Consider the following 25,182-nt stretch of genomic DNA (forward strand, 5'->3'; position numbering starts at 1 on the left):
AAATGCGGTAAGCGTGCGTATCTGCAAAGACGGCAGCAAGGAGCACAGAAACGCCAGGCAGGGCGCGTCGTGGCGTCAGGAAAGGGCAAAGCCAAGTGGCGCGTCGTGGCGCAGCCGATGGTGGTGGAAACAGTCCGGTGGCTCCGGAGGGCGATGGGGCGGGAGGATCAGCGAGTGTGTAAGAAGCGCTTTATTTGGGAAACCACAGCACCAAAGTGTCTCTGTTCCGCGTGGCAGCTCCTGACTGCAGGGCTCTGGCGTGTCCCACGGCCCCACCCTCTGCCGGCGTCCCCTCCGCAGCCCCAGCCGTGCGGGCCCCGAGACGGAGGCAGCGCGGCGGCGGCGTCACGTTTCCTTCACCAGCTGCACCTCGGCCACCGCGCAGTCCTCGGGGTCCGCCCTGCCGGCCTCCCAGGGCACCTGCGGAGCGAGGGGGGCCACGGTGAGTCGCCGCGCCCCAGACAGGGGGGCGACTCCCTCCCCCAAAGCCGCAGGGCCCCACGCCGTCCGAGCCGGTCTGGCCTGAGTTCTCAGCGCCGCCCCCGGGGGGAGCAGGGCCCCGGTGACGCTCCGTGGTCACAGGCGGGGAGCCTGGCCTGTCACGCGCCCCGCATCCTGCAGCCTTGCGCAGCCGCCCGCCACGGCCGGCGGACAAGCCTCCCGCTCCCCGGAACCACGTGGCGGCAGAGAGCACAGCGTACCAGCTTGTCGTTTGGGAAGTCGTCGCTGATGGGGTCCTTTATGCGAGGGATGGGGGGCAAGAGTTTCTTCATCAGCGAGTACCTGGGGGAGCAAGACGTTCCGGTGCCCTGAACCTAGCCGCCACCCAGTGTCGGCAGAGCCTCCGCCCGGGCCGCGCCGGGCCAAAGAGTCCACCCCTGCGGGAGGGGTCGCTGTCGCCCCGCCCCAAGGCCCGGGGCGCCCCGCGTACTCCTGGGAGGCCCAGCGGGAGCAGCCTGGGGGTCCCAAGGCGCAGAGCGCTGCGCGCCAGGCACCGGAGGGGCCAGCGCTGGTACCTGCTGGTCATCAGGGTTCGGGTGAGCTGGTACCCCGTGGTCGTTAGGGTTAGGTGAGCCGGAACCCGGTGGTCCTTAGGGTTAGGGTGAGCCGGTACCCCGTGGTCGTTAAGGTTAGGTGAGCCGGTACCCAGTGGTCCTTAGGGTTAGGTGAGCTGGTACCCGGTGGTCGTTAGGATTAGGGTGAGCCGGTACCCGGTCGTCACAGGGTTAGGGTGAGCCGGTACCCGGTGGTCGTTAGGGTTAGGTGAGCCGGAACCCGGTGGTCGCTAAGGTTAGGTGAGCTGGTACCCCATGGTCGTTAGGGTTGGGTGAGCTGATACCCCGTGGTCGTTAGGGTTAGGTGAGCTGGTACCCGGTGGTCGTTAGGATTAGGGTGAGCAGGTACCCGGTGGTCGTTAGGGTTAGGTAAGCCGGAACCCGGTGGTCGTTAAGGTTAGGTGAGCTGGTACCCCATGGTCGTTAGGGTTGGGTGAGCTGATACCCCGTGGTCGTTAGGGTTAGGTGAGCTGGTACCCCGTGGTCGTTAGGATTAGGGTGAGCAGGTACCCGGTGGTCGTTAGGGTTAGGTGAGCCGGAACCCGGTGGTCGTTAGGATTAGGGTGAGCCGGAACCCAGTGGTCGCTAAGGTTAGGTGAGCTGGAACCCGGTGCTCATAGGGTTAGGGTGAGCCAGTACCCGGTGGTTGTTAGGGTTAGGGTGAGCCGGTACCCGGTGTTTTTGCATAAACACTGTTATCAGTAGCTGGTGGGGAGGGTCTCACCGTTCCTCAGCCACTGAGCGCATTCCACAGCTGACCAAGCAGGAAGCGCAGCAGGGAGGCGGCCCCTCCTGGGGTCACCCGGGTGCTGACTGACACCCCTGCTTGCTCCCGCCGACAGCTCCTATGTTCTGGCGGGGCTACGACCTTAGCTCGGGTGCCCCTCCCAGACAAGAGATGAGACCGTCTCTGGCCGTGCCTCCACCTGGGGACACCCACGGGCCCGGTCCCCGCCTGTAGCTTCTGGGTCTCCAGGTACTCAGCTTGGGGCCCCTCTGCTGTCGTGGGCTGCGCCGGCCACACAGCGTCGCGGCAATGCTCAGCAGCGTGGGCGGCGCCGCGGAAGGCCGGGAACCCCCACGCCAGGGGCCGGCGTGGCGCTCACCTTCTGCAGAGCAGCAGCGCCAACAGCAGGGCCAGCAGCGCGCCCACCGCGGCCAGCAGCCACGTCAGCCAGGAGCCGGCACGCACGTCCTCCTCCGGGTCACACACTGGGGGGAAAGGTCACGTCCGGGGCCGCCCGGGGGGGGGGGGTGTCCGGGAGTGGGCGGGTCCGGGACGGAGGGGGCTGCACGGCTAGGGTGACACCCCAGAGCGACACCTGCACAGGATGGCGGCCACCGCTGCCGGACGCGTGCAATATCCGTCCCACGGTGACCCCTCGCCCCCAGCGCAGAGCCCCGTCCTCGTGAAGGACAGGTGGGGGAGATGGGACAGCAGGGCCACCGCGGTCACTCTGTTGGGCCAGCGCCAGGCACAGGGAGGGGCTTTGATGCCCTCTGCAACTCTCGGCACGGCCCTGGGTGTGTCAGTGGCCTGGCCTTCACCTGGTCACCACAGCCAGCAGGCAGGGGGGCGGCCAGAGCAGCGAGAGGGCCGGGCTGGTTTCCCCACCTGGGCCCTCGCGTGGAGTAAGAGCGGGGCGCGGCCTCGCGGTCACACTCAGGGTCCTCTCTGGGTCACAGACACAGGGGCACAGGGGAAGGGAGGCCCCCTCCTCTGGAGTGCGGACGACACGCAGTGAGAAGCCGGCGACCCCCCCCCAGGCAGCGCGCAAGGGGGCTCCGTGTTTCCGCGCCTGCGGGTTGGGGCGCGCACTCACCCACGCGCTGGGGCGCGCTCCAGTCGCTCAGGAGTCCGTAGAACACTTCCTGCACTCTTATTTTCACGGTGTAGGTGCCGGGATTGAGCAGCGTGAAGGAGGTGTGTTCTTGGACCTTTAGCTTAAAAGAAAATAAAGCAGAAAAGGCCATTCCCAGTTGGCGGGCGCAGGAGTACGGGCTGAAACGCGTCCCTCTCCAAATTCACCTGGGAGTCCTGGGCCCCCAGGACCTTAGAATGAGGCCTTATTTGGAAACTGGGTGATTGCAGATGGAATTACTTAGGATGAGGCCATGTAGAATCTAATCTGACTGGTGTCTTTACTAAGGGGAATCAGACAAAGGTGTGCACGGCGGAAGACTGCCGCGACCCGCCACAGAGACTGCAGCCAGCCCCGGGAAGGAGCCTCCCCTGGAGCCTGCGGAGGGAGCGCGGCCCTGAGACACCTGCGTCTCACACTCCTGGGCTCCGGCACCCGGACAGCAGGCTTTACAGTGGTTTGTTAAACCGGCCACAGCAAGGACACTAATATGTGTCCCAAGGTATTTGCAAATAGGGTCTCTGCAGATGAGATTAGTTAAGGATCTCGAGATGAGCCCATCCTGGATTAGGATGGGCCCTAAACCCAGTGACAGGTGTCCTCCTAAGGGACAGCAGAGGAGACACAGACACAGAGGAGAAGCCACGTGGAGACGGAGGCAGAGGCTGGAGTGACACGGCCACAAGCCCAGGGACGCCTGGAGCCCCCAGGAGCTGGGAGAGGCAGGAAGGAGCCTCCAGAAAGAACTGGATGTAATTCCGGTGAATGGAGCCACTGTGGTTCCCTAAAAGATAAGTCCACATCCTGATCTGCACAACCGGCGCCTGGGACGTCATGTGGAAACGGGACCAGGCCCGCGTGACAGCACACGCAAGGGGCAATGACAGGAGAGCTGCTCACCTCCCAAGCGGCCACCTCCTTCCTGAGCGTGTGAGGGCGGGGGGCGACAGAGACAGAGAGACAGAGAGAAGGAGAGAGAAAGAGGGAAAGCCTTTATCTAGACTTGTCTCCACCCCCCCCCCTCCACCGAAGTGCAGGGGCTGTCGGGGGCTCATTGCAGGCAGGCCTGGGGTGCTCCCCCCATGTGTGGTCACCTGGACGTGACCGTTTGCCTTTGCAGGGCAGAGCCCCGACCGGGCGACTTGCTTCTGCTGCCTGTGCCTGGAGGAGGGACTCGGGGGGAGCCAGTTTGGGCAGCGCCCGGCAAGCCCTAGCGTCTGGGGCCGCATCTCTGAGCCCCCGGTGTCCCCGTCCCTCCCCGTGGGGACACGGACGCCAAGTGTGCAGGGCTGTGGTCAGGGTGAGTGGCGCCCATGCTTGGGGTCTGCCACATCAGAGACGACAGACAGTAACACGGCCACACTCTCGCTTTGCGAAGCCACATTCAGCGGGGTGGGGACACTCACTGTTTCCTTGGTTGCAGCCTCTGTGCTCTGCAAGACAAAAATCACACAAGCCTCTCAGGGCCTGGTCTCCTTCCGGACTCCCTTCCTCACACCTGGATTTCTCTCCCGGGAAACCAGCAAAGCCCTGGGGGCTTTGGGAAGGTCCTGGGGCAGTGGTGACAGGTGGTGCCCCAAAAAAGGCTTGTCATGGGCCTCTGCGGCAAGTCCCTGTGGGAGGGGACTTTGTAGGGGCCTGTGGACCAAGAAGACCACTGTCTTGCCCAGATACTTCCCAATGCACCTGCCGGGGGCCACAGGCAGCGCACGCTGGGCCAGCAGGGAGGGCGGGTGCTGTGCCAGGCTTAAAGCCTGGCTAGCACTCCGCCTCTGGCTGCACCTATGCCTGCAGCCTCTGGTCTGTGACAGAGAGAAAGAAGTTTGTACCTTATTCATCCAAAAACCAAAAACGTATAAAAACACGGATTAGCTAAAAAATATTTGTTAATATAAAAAAATCAACAGACTTTCTTTTAGTAGATTTATGTTTACAGAAAAATCAAGCATAAAATAATCAGTATTTGAGTATAAGTAGTAACTAAATATGACATAAGTAAAAATAAGAAATAAAGTAAAAATTTAAGTATAAAATAGGAACTAAGCATAAATCATAAGTAATAATAGTAACACATGAATAATGTAATAAATATAAGTAATTGAGTATAAAATATCAATTAGCTTAAAAATAACTGATCATTCTTTAAAAATTAATAGGCTCTGTTTTTTAAAGCAATTTTAGATTTACAGAAACATTGAGTACAAAGTAAACATTGCACATAAAAAGTAAATGCAATAAACATATAAACATAATAGATAAATGTAAATGAGTATAAAATATCAATTAGCTCAAAAATCCTTGGGCTTTTCTTCACATTAATAGACTTTTTGGGGGGCAGTTTTAGATTTACGGAAAAATTGAGTATAAAAGTCAGTAATTGAATATAATAAATGAATAAGTGTAATATATGAATAAATAAACCATTCAGTATACAATTCTGATTAGCTCAAAACTACTTGATAATTTTTTATATTTTTAAAGTTTTTTACTTAGGTATAATTTGCATAAAATATGACACATTTAAAGTGTTTGATTTGGGCCAGGCGCAGTGGCTCACGCCTGTAATTCTAACACTCTGGGAGGCTGAGGCGGGAGGATCACTTTAGCTCAAGAGTTTGAGACCAGCCTGAACAAGAGTGAAACCGCGTCTCTACTAAAAATAGAAAAATCAGCTGGGCATGGTGGTGCATGCCTGTATTCTCAGCTACTCAAGAGGCTGAGGCAGGAGGATCGCTTGAGTCCAGGAGTTGGAGGCTGCAGTGGGCTAGGCTGACACCACAGTACTCTAGCCCAGGAGACAGAGTGAGCCTCTGTCTCAAAAAGAAATTAAAATTACAATTAAAAATAAAGTGTATGATTTGATGAGCTCATCCTTTTCCCTGTTTTTTGACGACGGTGAGCACAGCTGCTGTGAGCATTCATGTACTTGTGTTTGGTGAGCTTGTGTTTTCATCCCTCTCGGGCTGATCCTAGCAAGGAAATCGCTGACTTTGTAAGATACTGCCAAGGAGTCTTCCTTGGTGGTGGCGCCATCTTGGATTCCCCGCCGCAGCCCATGAGCCCACCAGCCCCCTCATGTCCTTGCCCAACACTTCCTTTGGGCAGTATTTTCCATTTCACCCGACCTAACAAGTGTGCAGTGGCATCTCCTTGTGGCTTCGATTTTCGAGTCTCTGATGACTAACGGTGTTGAATGTGTTCATGTGTTTATTGGCCATTAAAATGTTTGGAGGTGTGGGAGAAATATGTTTAAACCACTTGTCCATTTTTTCCCCCTGTGGACCTCATTTAACTGGATTGCCTATTTTTCCCTCCTAAATATAAGTTCTTTGCCAGATGTATATATTAATATTTTGCATATTTCCTTCCATTCTTCAGCTTGCCTTTTTGATTTCTTTCTTTCTTTTTAATTTCCTTTCTTCCTTGACACTTTAAAAAAAGTTTTTCATAGAGTTGGGGTCTCACTACGTTGCCCAGGCTTGCCTCAAATTCCTGGCCTCAACCAATCCTCCTGCCTCAGCCTCCCAAAGTGCAAGAATTTGGTTTTGCAAAACCGGCCTTTTGGTTTCTTAATAGCATCTTCAAACAGCCAACATTTCTAATTTACCTAAAGCCCCATTTACAAAACTTTTTCTTAACATTTCCTGCTTTTTGTGTCCTATCTGAGGAGACTTTCCCTACCCCAGGGCGCTGAGAACAGAGGTTGCCCCCAGGGGCCAAACTTTACCTTTTGGATCTGAAGTTCATAGTTAAATTTGTGATTGAAATGGCTTAACATTTTCCACTCCATGAAAGAATACGTTTTGTTACACTTCACAGTGATGCTGGGCGCACTTAATTTCTCTGGGGGTGGGGGAAAGAAAAAACTTCTATGAGTAAAACAAAAAAAAAAAAAAATTTTTTTTTTTCCTGGAGATACTTTAAAATATGCCTCCTATGAATCTGGGGGTGGGTGGTGGGCGGAGAGGAGGGTGCATTTCCAGGGAGGCAGAACGGATAGAAACATTAATAGAGACACAGGACACAGCGTGTTGGGGTCGTTAGACACCGGCACCCGCAGCTGCCCCAGGACACCCTCCCCAAAAGCTTGCTTCATCCAACTGTGCAGCCAACTCCTTCCTTGACCGGGCAGCTGCCAGAACAACCACCTTCCCCGTTTTGCTGATTCGTGCACCATTGATTCCACGGCTGCCTCAGTTTCCCCAGAAGCACGCCCAGTTCTGCACATGCAGGTCTGACTCGAGCAGGAGCCCCTGCAGCAGTGAGGGGGTGAAGGTGGCTCTGAAGACCACATGCCCTGCCTGCCTGCAGCCAGCTGAGGGGACTCCGGCCACCGTGTGACACCCCCAATCAGGTTTCAGACCTGGAGGCCCATCAAGGGCGGTGGCTCTGTGTGACCGGGTGTCCAGGACCAAGGGGAGACCAGCAAGCAGCTTTGCACACAGTTCTGTGGCGGGGTGCATTGGTATCCCCAAAACATACACCCACCTGGAACCTGTGAATCAGACCTTATTTCGAAATAGGGGTCGTAGTAGACGTAATTAAGTTAAGGATCTTAAGAGAAGACCATTCTGGAGCAGGGAAAGCCCTGAATCCAACGAGCAGTGTCCTTATGAGAGACACAGACGCAGAGGAGAAGCCACGTGGGGACGGAGGCAGAGACCGGAGTGACTCGGCCACAAGCCCAGGGACGCCTGGAGCCCCTGGGAGCTGGAAGAGGCAGGAAGGAGCCTCCCCTGGAGCCTCCGGAAAGAACTGGATACGATTGTAGTAGATCAAATGGTCCCCTCCCGACCAAGATATTCCCACATTCTAATGCCCAGAACCTAAAATGAGACCTTATTTGGAAATAGGGATCTTTGCAGAGACAATTAGTGCGGGATCTCAAGATGAGATCATCCTGGATTAGGGTGGGGCCTGAACTGAGTGCCCAGTGTCCCTGTAAGACACAGAAGAGGAGACACAGATGGAGGTGGGGTGGGGGGAGAGAGAGAGACAACAGAAGAAAGAAAAAAGTTTCCTAAGATAGTTCTATAAGCTGAATGTGCCCACTCCAAAATTCCTATGATGAAGCCTCGCCCCCCAAGGGGATGGTGGTAGGAGGTGGGGTCTTGGGGAGGGGATGCGGTCATGAGGGTGGAGCCTCATGGATGGGACCAGTGTCCTTATAAAAGGAACCCCAGAGAGCTCCCTCGCCCCTCCCACCCTGTGAGGACACAGCGAGAAGGCGCCATCTATGAACCAGGAAGTGAGTCCCCACCAGACACAGCCTCTGCCACGCCGGGATCTTGCACTTCCAGCATGCAGGGCTGTGAGCAATGAATGTCTGCTGTTTATAACCCGCCCGGTCTGCGGTGTTTGCTGAGTTTAGACAGCAGCACCCCAAAGCTGAAGGTGCAAGTGTGAAGGGAACGCCCTAAGTCCGTACTCACCAATTGTAGATAAATATCTGAAAATATCCGTGCAGGGCACACGCGCTCTCTCACTGGTCCCGTTCACCACGACCTGGAAACCGTGAGGATATGCGGACACTCTAGAGATGCCATCGAAACGACACCCGACGTGGGTTCCGCGGTCATCCGCTCTGTAACGCAGACACCTGTGCCGTGCGCGGGTCCTGTGGCAAGTAGACAGGTCCAGGCGTGAGTCAGCGGCTGCCCGCGGCCCGCACGGCCGGGCTGTGCCTGAGGCCACACCTACGTCTCGTGCTCCAAGTAGAGCTGATACTGGATGTCGCCCGGGGCCGCCCGGCCCACCGTCCAATGGCACGTCAGGACATCTACGTCGTGAACTCGGCAGGACAGATTTTCAGCTGCTGTGCCCGGTGTCCCGTCTGGGCTTGCGAGGAGAAAAGCAAAAACAAATCACTATGGAGAGTAACTAACTGAAGTTACAGTCACACTTTTTATTCTGAGATCCCTGAGGATTCACACAATCCCTGGTTGTAAGAATGTAAGGTTGGTTTCTTACAATCCCTGGGTTGTAAGAAATACCACAGAGAGGTCGTGCAAACCCTCCACCCGGTGGCCCGTGCCGGTAACATCTTGCAATACTGCGGCATTAAATGTCATGGCTCAGCCGGGAAGCTGATCTGGACACGCTCAAGGTATTGACAATTTCATCCCTGCACAATCTCCCCAAGGTGCCCTGTTTTACCTACACCTCCCTCCCTCCCTCCGGCGCCTGCCCCAGCTCGTCCCCGGCCACTCGCGAGCCTGTTTCTCATGTCTACAATGTTGCCATTTCAAGGCGGTCATATATGCGAGTCCCCATTGTGTGTCTCCCTCTGGAGTTCTCTTTTTTTTTTTTTGAGACAGAGTCTCGCTCTGTTGCCCGGGCTAGAGTGAGTGCCGTGGCGTCAGCCTAGCTCACAGCAACCTCAAACTCCTGGGCTTAAGCGATCCTCCTGTCTCAGCCTCCCGAGTAGCTGGGACTACAGGCATGCACCACCATGCCCGGCTAATTTTTCCTATGTATATTTTTAGTGATCCAGATCATTTCTTTCTATTTTTTCAGTAGAGATGGGGTCTCGCTCTTGCTCAGGCTGGTCTCGAACTCCTGACCTTGAGCGATCCTCCCACCTCGGCCTCCCAGAGAGCTGGGATTACAGGCGTGAGCCACCGCGCCCAGCCTGGAGTTCTCTTTTCCTCCTCCACTCGGCATGAATTCTTGGAGAGCCATCCAAGGTATAAGTGAGTATTTGGACCTTAAGAACGCCAAACGCTGATTAAAATGCCAACAGAATAAGCATTTTCCGTCACCTGGCTCAGGGAACAGGATCCACGTTGAGAATGGAGGATGGGTCACGGTGACGGTGTAGTTTGTGACTTTGCATGGGGAAATCAGTCCAAAGGAGCAATACCTGTTGTTTCTTGCCTGAGAAAGACAAAAGAATGTGCCGATTGTTTACAGAACATACTTTGATACTAAGATTTAGATTTTTTTTTAAATAAAGTTGTATAAAAATAATTCCATTTAAGACTAAATATAGAGAAATGTTACTTTCTCAAGGATAGAGTCATAAAATAAATAATAACGGAAAAAACATAGAAAGAGAGGGAAACAAAAATTGACACTTATACAAAAAGCGAAAATGAAAGGAAAACAATCTCATAGAAAATATTTGTCAAAATCATGACATATAATCTCAGTACCTACATTGTATAATAGCGTAATAAAATACAGAACATCAAGTCCCGCATGGGTTAATGGACAAAAGCCCTAATCCATAAACAAACATGAACTATATATATTTAGCCAAGTCTACAAAAGATTCAACCGGACAAGTTACTAAATACCTATTGAAAAAACGCACATGAGCCATGAGAAAATGTGTACATAGTAAGTCCTCATTTAAAGTTGTCTATAGGTTCTCGGAAGCTTCAACTTTAAGCCAAATGATGTACAATAAAATCCATTTCATCATAGGCTATTTGATATAAACAAGAGTTAAGTTCCTCCACCATATTTCTGGTCACAACAAAAATCACCAAACTTCTAAATAAGGACAAAAACACTTCTAATATTAAACATTGAAATATATGTGAGCTATACATACACGTAAGAGAGATTAATAAAAACATGTAAGGTATTTACCAATATCACACTTCAGGGCACAATCCCATCACAGGGGTTTTCACGGACACACCCACACTCGCTCAGACTGGAATCATGTAGACCCAGCAATTCACCTACCAGCACAGCTTTGGGATGTGGGAGGGTACCGGAGTATCCCAAGAAAACCCACATAATCTGGTGTAGAACATGCAAATCCCACACAGATAGCAGCCCCCACCGGGAATGACATTTTTTTTCCTCATCAATGTTATAACAAAACCTCGTGGAATGAAACAGTGTCATTTGAGGACCTGCCATACTTGTGCATTTTGGGGGGGCTGATATAAAACTTTCTTCGACGATTCATATGATGTCAGAGGTTCATCCATAATTACTCAGCTACATCACCAAAGAGTGAAGTCCTCAGACCTGAAACCCCACCCACCTGCTCAGAACTTGCGTGGTTAGATTTTTAGTTCTCACTCTTAACATGAACAGATAGTCAAATATGATCAAACTTTGGGGAAAAGTCTCACAATATGAGAGAGACCAAAACAAATGAATGAAAGCAAAATCAGAAGGAAGGACCTGAAGATTAGGCACCAAGAAGAAAACCTATAAAACTTACCACTGAGATTCTGAGAGCACTAAGAAGAGACAGTTCAACTATGAAACAAGAACAGGATACTGTGAAAAAGGAACATCAGAAGAACCACACACTGAAGCCCTAACCCTCAATGTGGCTGTGTTTGGAGATGGGTCTTTAAAGAGGTGATTAAGGTAAACTGAGGTCACTAGGGTGGGTCCTGATCAAACAGGACTGGTGTCCTTATAAGAAGAGGAGAGGAGGACACAGACAGGCACAGAGGGACGACCCCATGAGAACACAGGGAGAAGACGGCATCTACACACCCAGCAGAGAGGCCTCAGGAAGAACCAGCCCTGAGACACCTGGATCTGGGACTTCCAGCCTCCAGGATATGAGAGGATAAATGTCTGTGGTTTCAGCCACCCAGTCTGTAGGACTCTATTATGGCAGCCCAAACTGACTAATAAAAAGTAGAGATTTGGATGGTATTGAATCAAGACACTAATTTGAGGAGACCAAATGTATTCTCAGGGAAGCTTGCTCTTGTCTTGTGAGACACTCTTGAGTTGTGAACAGTTGGATTCTCACCGTGAGATCTAGCACCATTCTCCAGCCCTCTAAACCCAGAGATGACAAGATGGAGGATTCGGAAGGATTGGGGGTAAGGACCAGGATTCCCAAGTATCCATTTTTTGTGGTCTGTTTCTGTATCTGTAATATCTCAGATTACGAGCGTGCACCAGCTCCGATATCTTACAGATGACGGACCGGAGCCTCCGTGCTCTGAACGACTCACCCCATATCCCACGGCTGACTTAGGTGTACAACCTAGACGGCTGTCATGCCAGAGAGGGACTCAGCCTTTGGGCTCTACTCATTCTCAGGTCCCTGGTCGACACAGAAATATTCAGTGAGCCAACCCGAGAGAATGTGATTTACCTGCACGGGCGATCTTGATTCTTTGATGCAACTAATTTTGGTGACATTTCCATTAAGGTCCCAGGTCAACCGTTTATTTTCTGGGTCCATCCTTAAGTTCTTGATCGGTGGGTTTGGATCTAAAATGTTAACAGAGTTAACATCAGCGTTAGGAGTTAGGAGACAGACATACGAATCTTAAAATACCATCTTGATGGGCACTGCCTCCGCCACCCCCACTGAGTCAGCCAATCCCTTTGGGAGGTGGAGCTGCACACAGACAGGTGACTGCCCGGAGCTGGCACAAGCCAGGAACCAATAGCACCTGGTCACTCTCCTTACTCTCCCCGATGAAGGTGAGTCATCACCTTCCCAACGGTAGGGGGGAAAAAGTCAGCGGAACACATCAAGTGTGCTGTTCTTGTCTGCGCGATATTCACCTTTCATACGCAGGTATCTTACGGTGCGCTGTTTTCACAGAGAACTGAGAACAAATTCTGGCTCAGAAATTTGGTTCAGTCTCCTATACAGACTGTGATTTTCGAATGGCAGTTTAAAAATTGTCATTTTTATATATATACACATATTTAATAGTCCTAATATATATATTGCTTTAGCACATATATATTTAGCGCTATATATACATTACTTTAACACACATATAGGGCTATATATATTGCTTTAGCACACATATATAGTGCTATGTATATTTCTTTAGCACATATATAGTGCTGTATATACATTGCTTTAACACACATATAGTGCTATGTATACTGCTTTAGCACACATATACAGTGCTATGTATATATTGCTTTACTTCATAAAAGATAAGACATGGTCATTACACAACGACATGCATTTTCTTACACAGTTCACAGGCTGTTTGAGCAATTCTACTATTCTTGGAAACCCTCCCGGAGTATGTGCATTTGAATAAATATTGAAGTGTAATCAAGGCGTCTGTGTTGGCACCACAGCGTCTATGCAAAGTTCTCTCCCAGCAATCACAGGGCTCAATGTATTTCATTAATGACTCGCATATAAAGACGTAAAAGATGACATTCAATCGCATTTTGCCCATAACTGAAAACTATAGATATACAGCAGTTATCTCTTGAGCCTTTATCTGTGATCCATCACTCAGGGGACTTAGAGTCAATGCCTGTTGATAAACTATACATATCACGATTATTTGTCAAGATCAACAACCTTGATTTTATAAGCAAGAACCAAACTCTATAAATGTCTCGGTCTCTGCCATTCTTTTCTCTTATCTTTTTTTTTTTTTTTTTTTTTTTGAGACAGAGTCTCACTTTGTTGCCCAGGCTAGAGTGCCGTGGCGTCAGCCTAGCTCACAGCAACCTCAAACTCCTGGGCTTAAGCGATCCTCCTGCCTCAGCCTCCCGAGTAGCTGGGACTACAGGCATGCGCCACTATGCCCGGCTAATTTTTCTATATATATTTTTAGTTGTCCATATAATTTCTTTCTATTTTTAGTAGAGACGGGGTCTCGCTCTTGCTCAGGCTGGTCTCAAACTCCTGACCTCGAGCAATCCTCCCGCCTCGGCCTCCCAGAGTGCTGGGATTACAGGCGTGAGCCACCGCGCCCGGCCTTTTTCTCTTAACTTATAAGGGTAATTTATTCCTTAAAAAAAAAAAAAAAAAGACTCGGGAAAGGGGGGGGTGGGGAAAAAATATGAAACTATTGTTTTTAACTTGCACTGTTCACTTAATAATTTATCATGAATATTTCCCATATTATTTCATATCATTGTACAAGAAATAATGTATACATTATGAGGACATACTGTATCTAACAAGATATACTGTTAGACTCTTTGATTCTGTAAAATTAAATTGAAAAAAAAAAAAAACTCTCCTGGAGAAAATTCTCATAAGAATTTTAAATGTAGCTTTTAGGGGATGCGTATGCCTCAGAATTTACACTCACTTCTGCTAAAACCATGTCAAACCTCATTAAAACAGAATGAGTGTCAGAGAAGCAAATATTTGTTTTAGCATATTTTATCTTATGTGTAGATAAACATAACGTAACCTGAGGTGAAGAAAAAAGTCACTGAATGGGCTTAAAGGCCAATAAGACACTAACCAGAAAAAGTTCGGGGAACTTGAAAATGCCGTAATAAACAGAATCCAAGCAGAAACACCCAGAGAAAATGGCTTAGAAAAATAGAGGCATAGGGTCTTGGGTGATCGTATACAGTGGAGTAGCATAAATGTATGTACAGTCCAAGGAGTGGGTCAGAAAAATATTTGAAGAAATCGTGTCTGAAAATTTTCTAAATGTAACAAACATTATAAACCCCCAGATCCAAGAAACTCAAAAACCATAAGCAGGACACACACAGACACACGTGCACCAACCCACAGACAAAGCAAAATCTCCAAGGGACGCCATCATTGCATCGCTTTAAAAAACAAAACAGGCCGGGCGCAGTGGCTCACGCCTGTCATCCCAGCACTCTGGGAGGCCGAGGCAGGAGGATCAGTCGAGGTCAGGAGTTCGAGACCAGCCTGAGCAAGAGCGAGACCCCGTCTCTACTAAAAATAGAAAGAAATTATCTGGCCAACTAAAAAAATATATACAGAGAAAAAATTAGCCAGGCATGGTGGCGCATGCCTGTGGTCCCAGCTACTCGGGAGGCTGAGGCAGGAGGATCGCTTGAGCCCAGGAGTTTGAGGCTGCAGTGAGGTAGGCTGACACCACGGTACTCACTCTAGCCCGGGCAACAGAGTGAAACTCTGTCTCAAAAAAAAAAAAAAAAAAAAAAAAAGAAAACACAAAAACAACAGCAGTGGTATAAGGACAATCTTAAGAACACCCAGAAGGGAAAACACACAACACTACATATTAGAGAACAAAGATAAAAGTCAGTGCTGATGCCTCATTAGAAACAGTGGAAGACAGAAGATAACAGATCTCTTTAACGTCTGAAAAGAAATTAAAAATAAAAAGTCCTGTTAACCTAGAATTCTATACCCAGCAAAAAAGGAAGATAAAATAAAGACATTTTTAGACTGACAAAGCCCAAAGGATTTGTTGCCAGAAGACCAGGAGGACAAGAAATGTCCAAGGAGCTTCCTCCAGTTGCAGGCAAACACCACGGACAGAAATTCAGATCCGCACAAGAGAACAGGAAAGAAAAATAAAAAGGAATTCACAGCGGGCTGTCCCAGAAATAGTCCACGTGCAGGTAAACCTAGGAAACCTTTTCCTCACTTTTAACATTTAAGAAATATAATTGCCTGTTTAAAACAAAAGTTATCACAGTGTGTCGTGTGGTTGATAATGTAAGTAAAAGTGAAATGTACAGCACAGTGCAAAGGTTTAGATGGCAAATAGAAATACATTGTTGCAATACTCCCACGTTACCTGTGAAGTAGACACTATTATTGGGAGAGAGCGTATGATCGGTGTTGACCTAAATAACACAAAGAGAGGGTCTCTCTGAAAGAAAAGACGTTTACTCAGCAATAGGCATTGCAGTGAGAACAAGATTATCACAGTAAACTATATGCATATTCAGGGAGGTGAAGGAAAACAAAGGGTTTTAAAGGGAAAACCAGGAGGTCTCATAATTTTTTTTTCTGAGATAGTGTCTTGCTATGTTGTCCAGGCTGGCCTCATCATAGCTCACTGCAGCCTCCAACTCCTGGGCTCAAGTGATCCTCCTGCCTCAGCCTCCCGAGTAGCTGGGATTACAGGTGTGCACCACCACACCTGGCTAATTTTTCTGTCTTAGTTGCCCAGCTAATTTCTTTCTACTTTTAGTAGAGATGGGGGTCTCACTCTTGCTCAGGCTGGTCTCGAACTCCTGAGCTCAAGCGATCCTCCCGCCTCGGCCTCCCAGAGTGCTGAGATTACAGGCGTGAGTCACTGCACCTGACCACATAATTGTTTTAAAATGAGCCTCTTTGGCTGCAGGGATTGACAACCAGGCCGGTGCCAGTCTGAGGCTGCAGAGACAGTGGCTGAGCACAGGTCCCTGCAGAGGTATTTTTTGTGGAAGGTTGTGACGGCCTTTGGGCGAGGCTGTGGCTTTTGCCGTGTCCTTGGTGATGGTTTTGTTATCAGGTACGTGAGAACCCTCTCTCCACGGCTTGTCCCTCCTCTGTTGTCAAGGTTTTGGTTTTTGTTTTTTTTTCTTATACAAGTGACTCGATTATGATTCTGACAACTTTCACCTATGTTAATGATGCGTCTTTTAGACCCTGAGTCACCGCTAAATCGATGACACCAAGCCAAAAGCCACTAGTGGAGGGGAAAAAAAAAAAAAAAAAGAACACTAAAAATATGTAATTCATTGAAAAGACGTCACGATAAGGGGCAAAAAAAAAAAAAAAAAACAACAAAAAACCCAGAAACAGAAACAAAGGAAAGATGAGAAAAGTAGCAAGCAATGGTAGAATGAATCCCCACCAAATCATAGACATGTGAATAATCTAAACACTGTAACAAAAACTCGGTCAGACTGGATAATAAGCCCAGAGCCGAGGGGACGCCGTCTATAGCGCTACAGAGACGAAACGCTTCCCCGCCAGTCTGGGAAGAGGACACGGCCGTCTGGCTTGGACACTTTCATTCCACGTTGCCTGGTATCAGCAGCCCTTGCGGGGTGGGCCATGCCACCGAGGTGGTACTTTTAGGGGACTCAGAGGGGAGAAAAGTGAGCGTTTTCGAGCGTGCCGGCTGCTTCCTCCAGCGTCCGGGGCTACTAGGAGGAAACAGGCTTCCTGCCTGCGGCCAGGGACCCCAGAACACCCACGGGCTGTGAGTGACCACAAAGGCGGCCGGGTGGCCTCTGCCCCCGGCGTGCCACATCACGGGGACAGCTGGGAAGTGGCAGAAGCCCCCACCCGCTCTTGTCGTGGGCGTAGCCACGTGGCTGAGTTCCAGCCCACTGAGGGACCGAGTGACACGTGGCTCTTTCAGTTCTGGCCCAGATAAACCCACAGCGTTGCCCCTGAGGGTCCCGGGTCCCCGATGGCGTGCGCAGAGCAGGTGCAGCTGTGGAGGGCTGGATCCCGCCCCGCAAATCTGTACGTCAAAGTCCCAACTGTCACCGCACCGCCACCGTGTCAGAACGGGAGCTTGCCTGGAAGCAGGGTCCTGGCAGGGGGAATTAGGGGAGATGACACCCTATGGGAGTCAGGCGGACCCCTGATACGGCGTGACCGGGCTCCTTGTGCAAAGGGGGATTTGGACACAGACACACACCCAGGGCCACCGCCTGCTGCTACAAGCCAGGGGAGCAGCGGGGGCTGCAGAGAGGCCGGGACCCCCTTCCCTGGCGCTGGCCACACCTGCGCCCCTTCCTCCCTCAGCACCGTGAGAAGCAAACAGCCTTTCTGCCGTCCGGGCCGCTCAGTTTTTTGATGACACTTTGCTGCGGCTGCTGTTCTGGAGTGAGTGTCTGTGTCCCTCGCACGGGACCCGTCATTATCACGGAACATTCCGGGAGCCGCGCAGAGGCCAAGGGGAGGCCGCTGTGCCCCCTGGCATAAATCTACCTCCCGCAAGACAGAGAGAGAGAGAGAGAGAGATAAAAGAGGATGTGATTGTTGCCCCCAAACATATGTTGTCTTTCAGGTTTTAAAATTTCCCTCCCTCCCCTGAGGATATTGGAACCGCACGGTTCCCGCCTCAGTTAAAGCAAGACGTGAACAAGTGCAGCAGGGGCTTGGACGCGCCCAGGCTCGGACGTGCGGTGTGTACGACGTGCTGCTTGTCTCACCGGGCACGCGTGTGCACGCCCCTGAGGACCACAGAGAGAACCTCTCCCGCCCTTGGCCGGCGGCTGCTCTAAGCAGCGGAGGTGCAGTCGCCTGAGCACACGCGTGTTGGGCAATTGACTGATGCCTCAGTCCCCCTGACGGTGGGGACCTCAGCCAGGGCAGGACCTCAGCCGCGCTGTGTCCCGGCACAGAGAACGCAGCCGGCTCCTCCGCTCTGGCATCTCCACGTGTGTCTCCCAGCTCGAGGGGAAGACAGCTGCCATCAGCTTCACAGTTCTCACGGCTCTGCTTCTTTTAAATTTCACAATATTACGAGCGTGCAAACGTTTTGGTTATATAAGTGGCTTTTGTACCATTTGAGTCAAAGTTATTGTACCCATTAGCTGTGAGCTTACCCATCCCCTCCTCCCCTCCCACCTGCCCGACACCCGATGAACGTTACTATGATGTGTGCACATAAGTGTTGATCAGTTAATGCCAATTTGATGGTGAGTCCATGTGGTGCTTGTTTTTCCATTCTTGGGATACTTCACTTAGTAGAATGGGCTCCAGCTCCATCCAGGATAATACAAGAGGTGCCAGATCACCACTGTGTTTTGTGGCTGAGTAGAACTCCATGGTGTACATAGACCACATTTTATTAACCCACTCATGCATTGATGGGCACTTGGGTTGTTTCCACATCTTTGCAATTGTGAATTGTGTTGCTATAAACATTCGAGTGCAGATGTCTTTAACATACAATGTCTTTTGTTCCTTTGGGTAGATTTCCAGTACTGGGATTGCTGGATCCAACGAAGTTCTACTGGTATCTGTTTAAGGTATCTCCATACTACTTTCCACAGGGGTTGCACTAGTTTGCAGTCCCACCAGTAGTGTAGGAGTGTTCCTATCTCTCGGCATCCACACCAACATTTGTTGTTTTGAGACTTTTTGATAAAAGCCATTCTCACTGCAGTTAAGTGATATCTCATTGTGGTTTTGATTTGCATTTCCCTGATGATTAGAGATGATTGAGCAAATTTTCATCTGATTTTTGGCCATTGGTCTTGTCTCCTTTTGGAAAGTTTCTGTTCATGACTTTTGCTGTTCCCACTGTTCTTGAGGCCTGAGGTCTGAAATCTAGCAGCAAGGTTGGTGCCTTCTGCAGGCTCCGGGGGTGACGCTGTTCCATATCCTTCTAGTGTTTGGTGGTTGTGGACGTTCTCTGGCATTCCGGGGCTTCTAGACGTATCGCCCCCATCTCTACCCCTGTCTTCACGGGGCAGAGCTTCTGTGTGTGTCTGTGTCCAAATTTCTCCCTTCTAATAGGGATGATAATTGTGTGTCACCCTAATAATTCTGTCTTAACCTGATTGTCTGCAAAGACCCAGGTGCCAATCCTGTTGGTTCAGGACCCGCTCTAACGATGTTATCTTAACCCGCTTATCTGCAAAGACCCAATTTCCAAATAAGGTCACGTTCACAAGTCCTGGGCATTGGGATTTCAACATGATTTCTGAGAACACTCTCTAACCCATGACTGTGCCCTTTTGGCAAAACAAAGACATTTATTTGTGAGCTACTTGGTTTCCGTGATAAAGCAGCACAAACTAGGTGGCCTAAAACAACAAAAATTTCCTCTCTCGCGACTCTGGTAGCCAGAAGTCTGAAACCAAGGCAGGGCTGGTTCCTTCTGGGGGCTCCTTCTGCCCCACGTCCCTCCTCCTGAGTTCTGCTGGCTGCCGGCAATGCTGCTATCCCCTGGCTGTGGCCACATCCCACCAGTCTCTGCCTCCACCTGCTCAGGGCCTCCTCCCTGCGTGTCTGTGTCTAAATTTCCTCTCTTTATGAGGACACGAGGCATGTTGGACTCCGGTCCCACCCTAGTCTGCTATGACATCATCTTAACTTAAGTACTGGCCGGGCGCAGTGGCTCACGCCTGTCATCCCAGCACTCTAGGAGGCCAGGGCAGGAGGATCCCTTGAGGTCAGGAGTTCCAGACCAGCCTGAGCAAGAGCGAGACCCCGTCTCTACTAAGAATAGAAAGAAATGATTTGGACAGCTAAAAATCTATATAGAAAAAAATTAGCCAGGCATGGTGGCGCATGCCTGTAGTCCCAGCTACTCAGGAGGCTGAGGCAGGAGGATCGCTTGAGCCCAGGAGTTGGAGGCTGCAGTGAGCTGTGATGACGCCACTGCACTCCAGTCTGGGCGACAGAGTGAGACTCTGTCTCAAAACAACAACAACAAAAAAACTTAAGTAACTACATCTGCAAATACCCTGTTTCCACATGAAGTCGCCTTTGAATGTGCCAGGGGTTAGAACATCCACCCAGGGATTTGGGGAGACACAGTTGAGACCATGACAAGGGTCTTTTCGTCACCCTGCCCAGAAATAACCTGATACACGCTGAGCACAGTTTCCCGTCCAGACGAAACAGTAAAGCGAGGTGCGCGATGGGTCCCGCTGCCTGGGCTACAGCCAAACCCCCGACACCGTGTTGCGTCATGATGGAGACCTTGGCTGTGACGCCGTAGGGCAGCTTTGCACCACGTTACCCTGCAGGGAACGTGGCCAGGGGCACAGGGTGTCTCTGGCTCATTCCCGACAACTGCATGTGAATCTACAACGGCCTCAACAGACACAAGTTTCGTGAACGACAGCGCGAACGACAGGCCCACAGACCACGCGCACTTTCCCTCCGGTACCTACCTGGGCTGGGCGGCCGCAGGCAGGACGCCGGCATCAGGAGTGTCGTGAGCCAGAGGACCGCCACGGCGGACGCAGCTCCCGCGGGCAGGAGGCGTGTGCTGCAGGGGACGCAGAGGGAGCCAGTGAGCGGCGGGGGCGGGGCTGCTGGGGGGGCGGCAGGGGCTGCACTCCTTAGGGAGCGAGATGCTTGGGGTGCCCAGTGCGCCCGACACAGGGAAGGCTGCCTTGCAGGGGCACACGTGTGTGTATGTGCACCGCGCACACGTACTTATACATGCGTGTGTTTGTATGTGCACGTGTATGTGTGCATATGTGCCCGTGTGGGTGTGTATGTGTAAATGCACGCATGTATGCATGTGTGCACATGGGTGTGTAAGTGTGTGTGTTTATGTGTATTTTGCAAACATGTATATAAATGTCTGCATGTGTGCTTGCATGTGCGCATGTGTGTGTTTGTGTATCTCCATGTGCACACATGTATGTACATCAACATGCATTGTGTGGATGTGTGTGTGTACACGCCTGTGTATGTTTGTATGCATTGTGTGCCCATGTGCACACATGTGTGTGTGACTGTGCATTTCTGTGTTTGCATGTGCATGCATGTGTGCACACGAGTGTGTGGATGTGTGCATGTGAATTCATGTATGTGCATTTATATGTGTGTCTTTGCAAACCAGTTTGTAACGACCTGCATGTGTGCTTGCATCCGTGCATGTGTGCATCTGAGTGCATTTGTGTGTCTTCCTGTGCACACGTGTATACGTGAATATGCATGTGTGTGGATCCACGTGTGTGCCTGTCTATATGTGTGTGTCTTATGTGCATGTGGGCACACATGTGTGCATTGATATGCAAGTGTGTGGATGTTTGTGCACATATGTATGTGCATTTATGTATGTGCACGTCTATGCATTTACATGTGTGCAGGTGTGTGCATTGTATGTGAGCATGCACGTGTCTGCATGTGTGTGTGTCTGGGCATCAGCCTGTTTTGAAAGAGCTCCCGCCCTGGCGTTTAGCACACTCTTGGCTCCAGCCCCATCCAGAAGCCGGGAAAACACGTACCGCGTGGCACACCAGGAAACGCTCTCATGGCAAAACAGTGGCAGGAAAGCCTAATTAAAACGGTGACAGCCAGGCAGGCGGAGCTTCCCAAATGGGCCCAGTTACAGTAACGGAGCATTGTGAGATCTCAGCGTCCCGGCCTGGAATTCCCCCCGAGGGCCTGCGAAACCCTCGCCCGCAGGCTGGCTCTCGGGGGCCCTCCACGTGGGTGGCCCGGCCGAGCCCACTGGGGCGGGGGTCTCCGGGGTCTCCCATGGGCTCCCATCCCAGTTATCTTTTGCAAACGTTGTTATCACCCTCGGGTACCCCTTTGCCCTGATAGCAGAAGCAGAGCAATGCCTGGGTCCCCCCTGCTGGGTCGCGGTGCCCGGGGGTGGTGGCCAGCTCGGGGCTGCCACACAGGTGGCCAACTGCACCGGGAGCCTGCCTTGGGGCACCGGGCTCAGGACCAAGTGCCTGGGCTGCGGCTCTCCCTGCCCAGCCTCTGCCACGCCGAGGGTCTCCGTGGGGGCTCTTCATTCCTGGGGCTCCCGGGAGGTTTAGTGTCTCAACAGCGGAAGCAGCCAGGGTTCCCACAGGGACCGACTTTCACACACGGGACATTGTGTGCTGACACCCAGACTGCCCCTTACAGAACAAGGGGCCCGTCCCCCAATGGGTGAGTCCCAGAATTCCTCATCAGGCCGCACAATCAGCTTGTCACACAGGGACTCGGGTGAGGAAGGAGGGTGGGGCAGGCAGCTGCCAAATGTAAGAGGCCACCCCAAAAAGCCTTGTCGCCATAAATAAAATTTTAATGCAATATTTTAAAAAGACCAAAGCGACACATCCATGGTGAGAGAAATGTCAAAATTGTAAACAAAGGCAAGATGAGAACGGCCCGGGATTCACCCTGATTTAGTGCGGACAGACCCAGCGGCGGCTCAGGCTGGCCATCGGGGGCTTTACGGGCTGCCTGCTCCTGGCCTCCACTCAGGTAAACCGAGCTCCCGAAACGTACAGACGCCCCTGCATAGTCAGACTTGCATGGCAAGGCGTGTTTCGTCACTTGAAGAGATTAACATGCTTTAAGGAACCAAATTGCTTTGTTCACAGCACTGTATCCAGCTTGTCCCCAAATTATGGATGGAAGGGAACTCCTGGCCTCAAGTGATCCTCCTGCCTCGGCCTCCCTCGTAGCTAGAACTACAGGGGTGTTCCACCACGCCTGCCTACTGTTTCTATTTTTGTAAAGATGGGCTCTTGTGACCGGGCGCAGTGGCTCGCACCTGTAATCCCAGCACTCTGGGAGGCCGAGATGAGAGGATCGCTTGAGGTCAGGAGTTCGAGACCAGCCTGAGCAAGAGCGAGACCCCGTCTCTACTAAAAATAGAAAAAATTAGCCATGTGTGATGGTGCACCTGTAGTCCCAGCTACTTGGGAGGCTGAGGCAGGAGGATCGCTTGAGCCCAGGAATTGGAGGCCGCAGTGAGCTATGATGACGCCATTGCACTCTACCCAGGGTGACAGAGCAAGACTGTGTTTCAAAATAAATAAATAAATAAATAAGATGGGATCTTGCTATGTTGCCCAGGTTGGTCTCAAAGTCCTGGCCTCAAGCGATCCTCCTGCCTCAGCCTCCCAAAGTGCTGGGACTATGGGCGTGAGCCACTGGACCTAGCCTAAAATTGATTGATAAATATTTTCACTGATGTGAAATTCACCTCCCATAAAATTCTGCATCGTAGAATGTACACCTCAGGGGCAGGTAGTGCATTTGCGGAGGTGTTGTAAAACCGCCACCTCTACCAACTTCCAGATCGTTTTCGTCCCCCTAGAAGGAGACCCCAGATCCATGAAGTGGTGTTTCCCCACCCCATTCTCCACCCCTGGCAGCCACTAACCTCCGTTCCATCCGTACGGATGTGCCTACCTCTGGACATATCCCAGAAACAGCATTGCACACTCTGGCCTTTCAGGTCTGGCTTCTGTCACTCAGAACAGTGACGTCAACATTCATCTGCCTGTCACAGCATGTGCCGGAATCGCATTCCTTTTCATGGCTGAATACTATTCCAGTGTATAGCCGGACCGCTACAAGTACTCATGCTCATTTGGGCTGCGCCCGATTTGTGGCTACCATCAACCAGACTGTGACGAGGGGCCGGTGCTCTGACCGGCCGTCTGGGGCATTTTGCATCTCACTAGCCTTTGAGAGCCACGAACAAACACTGTGCCCAGGCTGGGGTCCCAGCCCCAAAGCAGCGCCCTGGCCGGCAGCCCTGGGCGTCACAGACCAGCAGCGTCTGACAAAAATACAACCGCAGCCACCGTGCGTGTCAACCTTTTCTGGGAGGCACATTTAAAAAGGCAAAAGAAACCCCCCCAAAAAAACAGTGAAATTAATTCCAATCCTATATGCTGTTTAACCCAACGCCCCCAAATAGGATCACCCGCAGCTTCTAATCAACAAGAAAATTGCTAGAGAGATATTGAGCATCGTCATTGGGTGCCAGCTCTTTGCATCTGGCGTGTGTGTGTTGCCCACGGATGGCACGTCCCAGCCGTACAAATGCCCCGTGGCCTCCCGTGGCCGGTGCCTGGGTAGTGGCCGGCTGGAGTCTACAGGCATGTCGCCTCGCTGTCTGCCTTCCTCCCTCATCCCGCCGGGACGGGGACCCCACCTCGACTGCAGGCGAAAGCCCAGCGCGGGAGACACGTCCATCCTGGCTCCAGTCCACTGGGTCCGGGGGTTCCCGCCACACGATGTCCCTGGTCTCGGGCGTTTCAGCTGTTTTCCCGTCGGTGCCGGAGGAAGTCGCCCCAAAGAGAAATGAAAGCTCGTTGTCCGTATTCAGCTGTTTTATGGCCGGCAGATGCTGCCCCACCCCCAAAAGTCCCACCCACTGAGGTCTGGCGTGGCCGGTGCCCATCGGGGACCCCTTATCTCTCCCCGTCGGGCTGGGACTCCGGTGTCAGCCACGTGGGGAACTGCATCTGCCCTGCCCGGAGCAAACTCTCCTTTTTTTGTAAAGTGTCACTTTCCTGTTCTAATTTTTCTGGCACCGTTCCTCTTTCTGGTAATTATAATTACTGCTTAGCACTCGAGTGCGGTTGTGCAACTTCCTGCGACCATGTGTGGAGCCCGCCCGGCAGGCACGGGGGTGCCAGGGCCCATCAGAAAGACCCTCCGGGACGGGGAGGTGACCCGTGTCCTGGATGAAGTAGCCGCATATAGTTTATAGGGTCACGTCCAAGCCTTCCAGCGAGCTGCCCCCAACGGCAACTTCCCAAAGCTGGAATCTGTTATTTCTGTTTGCACAGCGAAGAAGCCGCTCTCACAGACCCCCACCCGCCTCCACATTTCCCACCTCTGCCCCCAGCTGCCAGCCCAAGCCCACCCCCTCCCTGCAGCCTCCACCCTGAGCCCGGCTCACTTTGTGTCCCCAGCTGTTGTGGGCTGACTGTTGTGTCTCTCCTCCTCCCGGCCCCGAAATGTATGTCCACCTGCAACCTCATGATTCCAGGCCTGATTAGGAAAAAGGGGTGTTGCTGGTAGAATTCGTTAAGGCAAGATCATCCCGGATTAGGCTGGCCCCAGTCCTCCTAAGGAGAGGTGACAGGTGTCCTCCTAAGAGACAGCAGAGGAGACACAGACGCAGAGGAGAAGCCACGTGGAGACGGAGGCAGAGACTGGAGTG

General features: G+C 51.5%; 1 protein-coding gene across 1 annotated transcript; it reads right to left on the reverse strand.

Moving 5' to 3' along the window:
* Nucleotides 1-345: 345 nt before the first annotated feature.
* IL3RA (interleukin 3 receptor subunit alpha) lies at nt 346-24,414 on the reverse strand. The gene is made up of 12 exons (XM_069464324.1): nt 24,201-24,414; nt 20,435-20,578; nt 12,003-12,121; nt 9,679-9,793; nt 8,618-8,750; nt 8,350-8,534; nt 6,645-6,760; nt 4,324-4,350; nt 2,879-2,999; nt 2,162-2,267; nt 702-783; nt 346-420 (listed from the first exon to the last, which is right to left on the reverse strand). Exons 1-12 carry the CDS (start codon nt 24,412-24,414, stop codon nt 346-348), a joined length of 1,437 nt encoding a protein of 478 aa, XP_069320425.1.
* Nucleotides 24,415-25,182: the final 768 nt, after the last annotated feature.

The sequence above is a fragment of the Eulemur rufifrons genome, chromosome 30 (genome assembly GCF_041146395.1).
Source record: "Eulemur rufifrons isolate Redbay chromosome 30, OSU_ERuf_1, whole genome shotgun sequence".
Taxonomy (NCBI): Eukaryota; Metazoa; Chordata; class Mammalia; order Primates; family Lemuridae; genus Eulemur; species Eulemur rufifrons.

Bases quoted from the DNA above. Each gene is read 5' to 3' on its own strand.
- IL3RA (XM_069464324.1), bottom strand. From the start codon at position 24,414: ATGGGCACCGGCCACGCCAGACCTCAGTGGGTGGGACTTTTGGGGGTG. The intron at 20,579-24,200 runs GTGTCTCCCGCG...CCGCCCCCCCAG, and splicing joins GGACTGGAGCCAGGATGGAC to CAGCCCCGCCCCCGCCGCTC. The intron at 421-701 runs GTACGCTGTGCT...CTCGCTCCGCAG, and splicing joins ACTTCCCAAACGACAAGCTG to GTGCCCTGGGAGGCCGGCAG.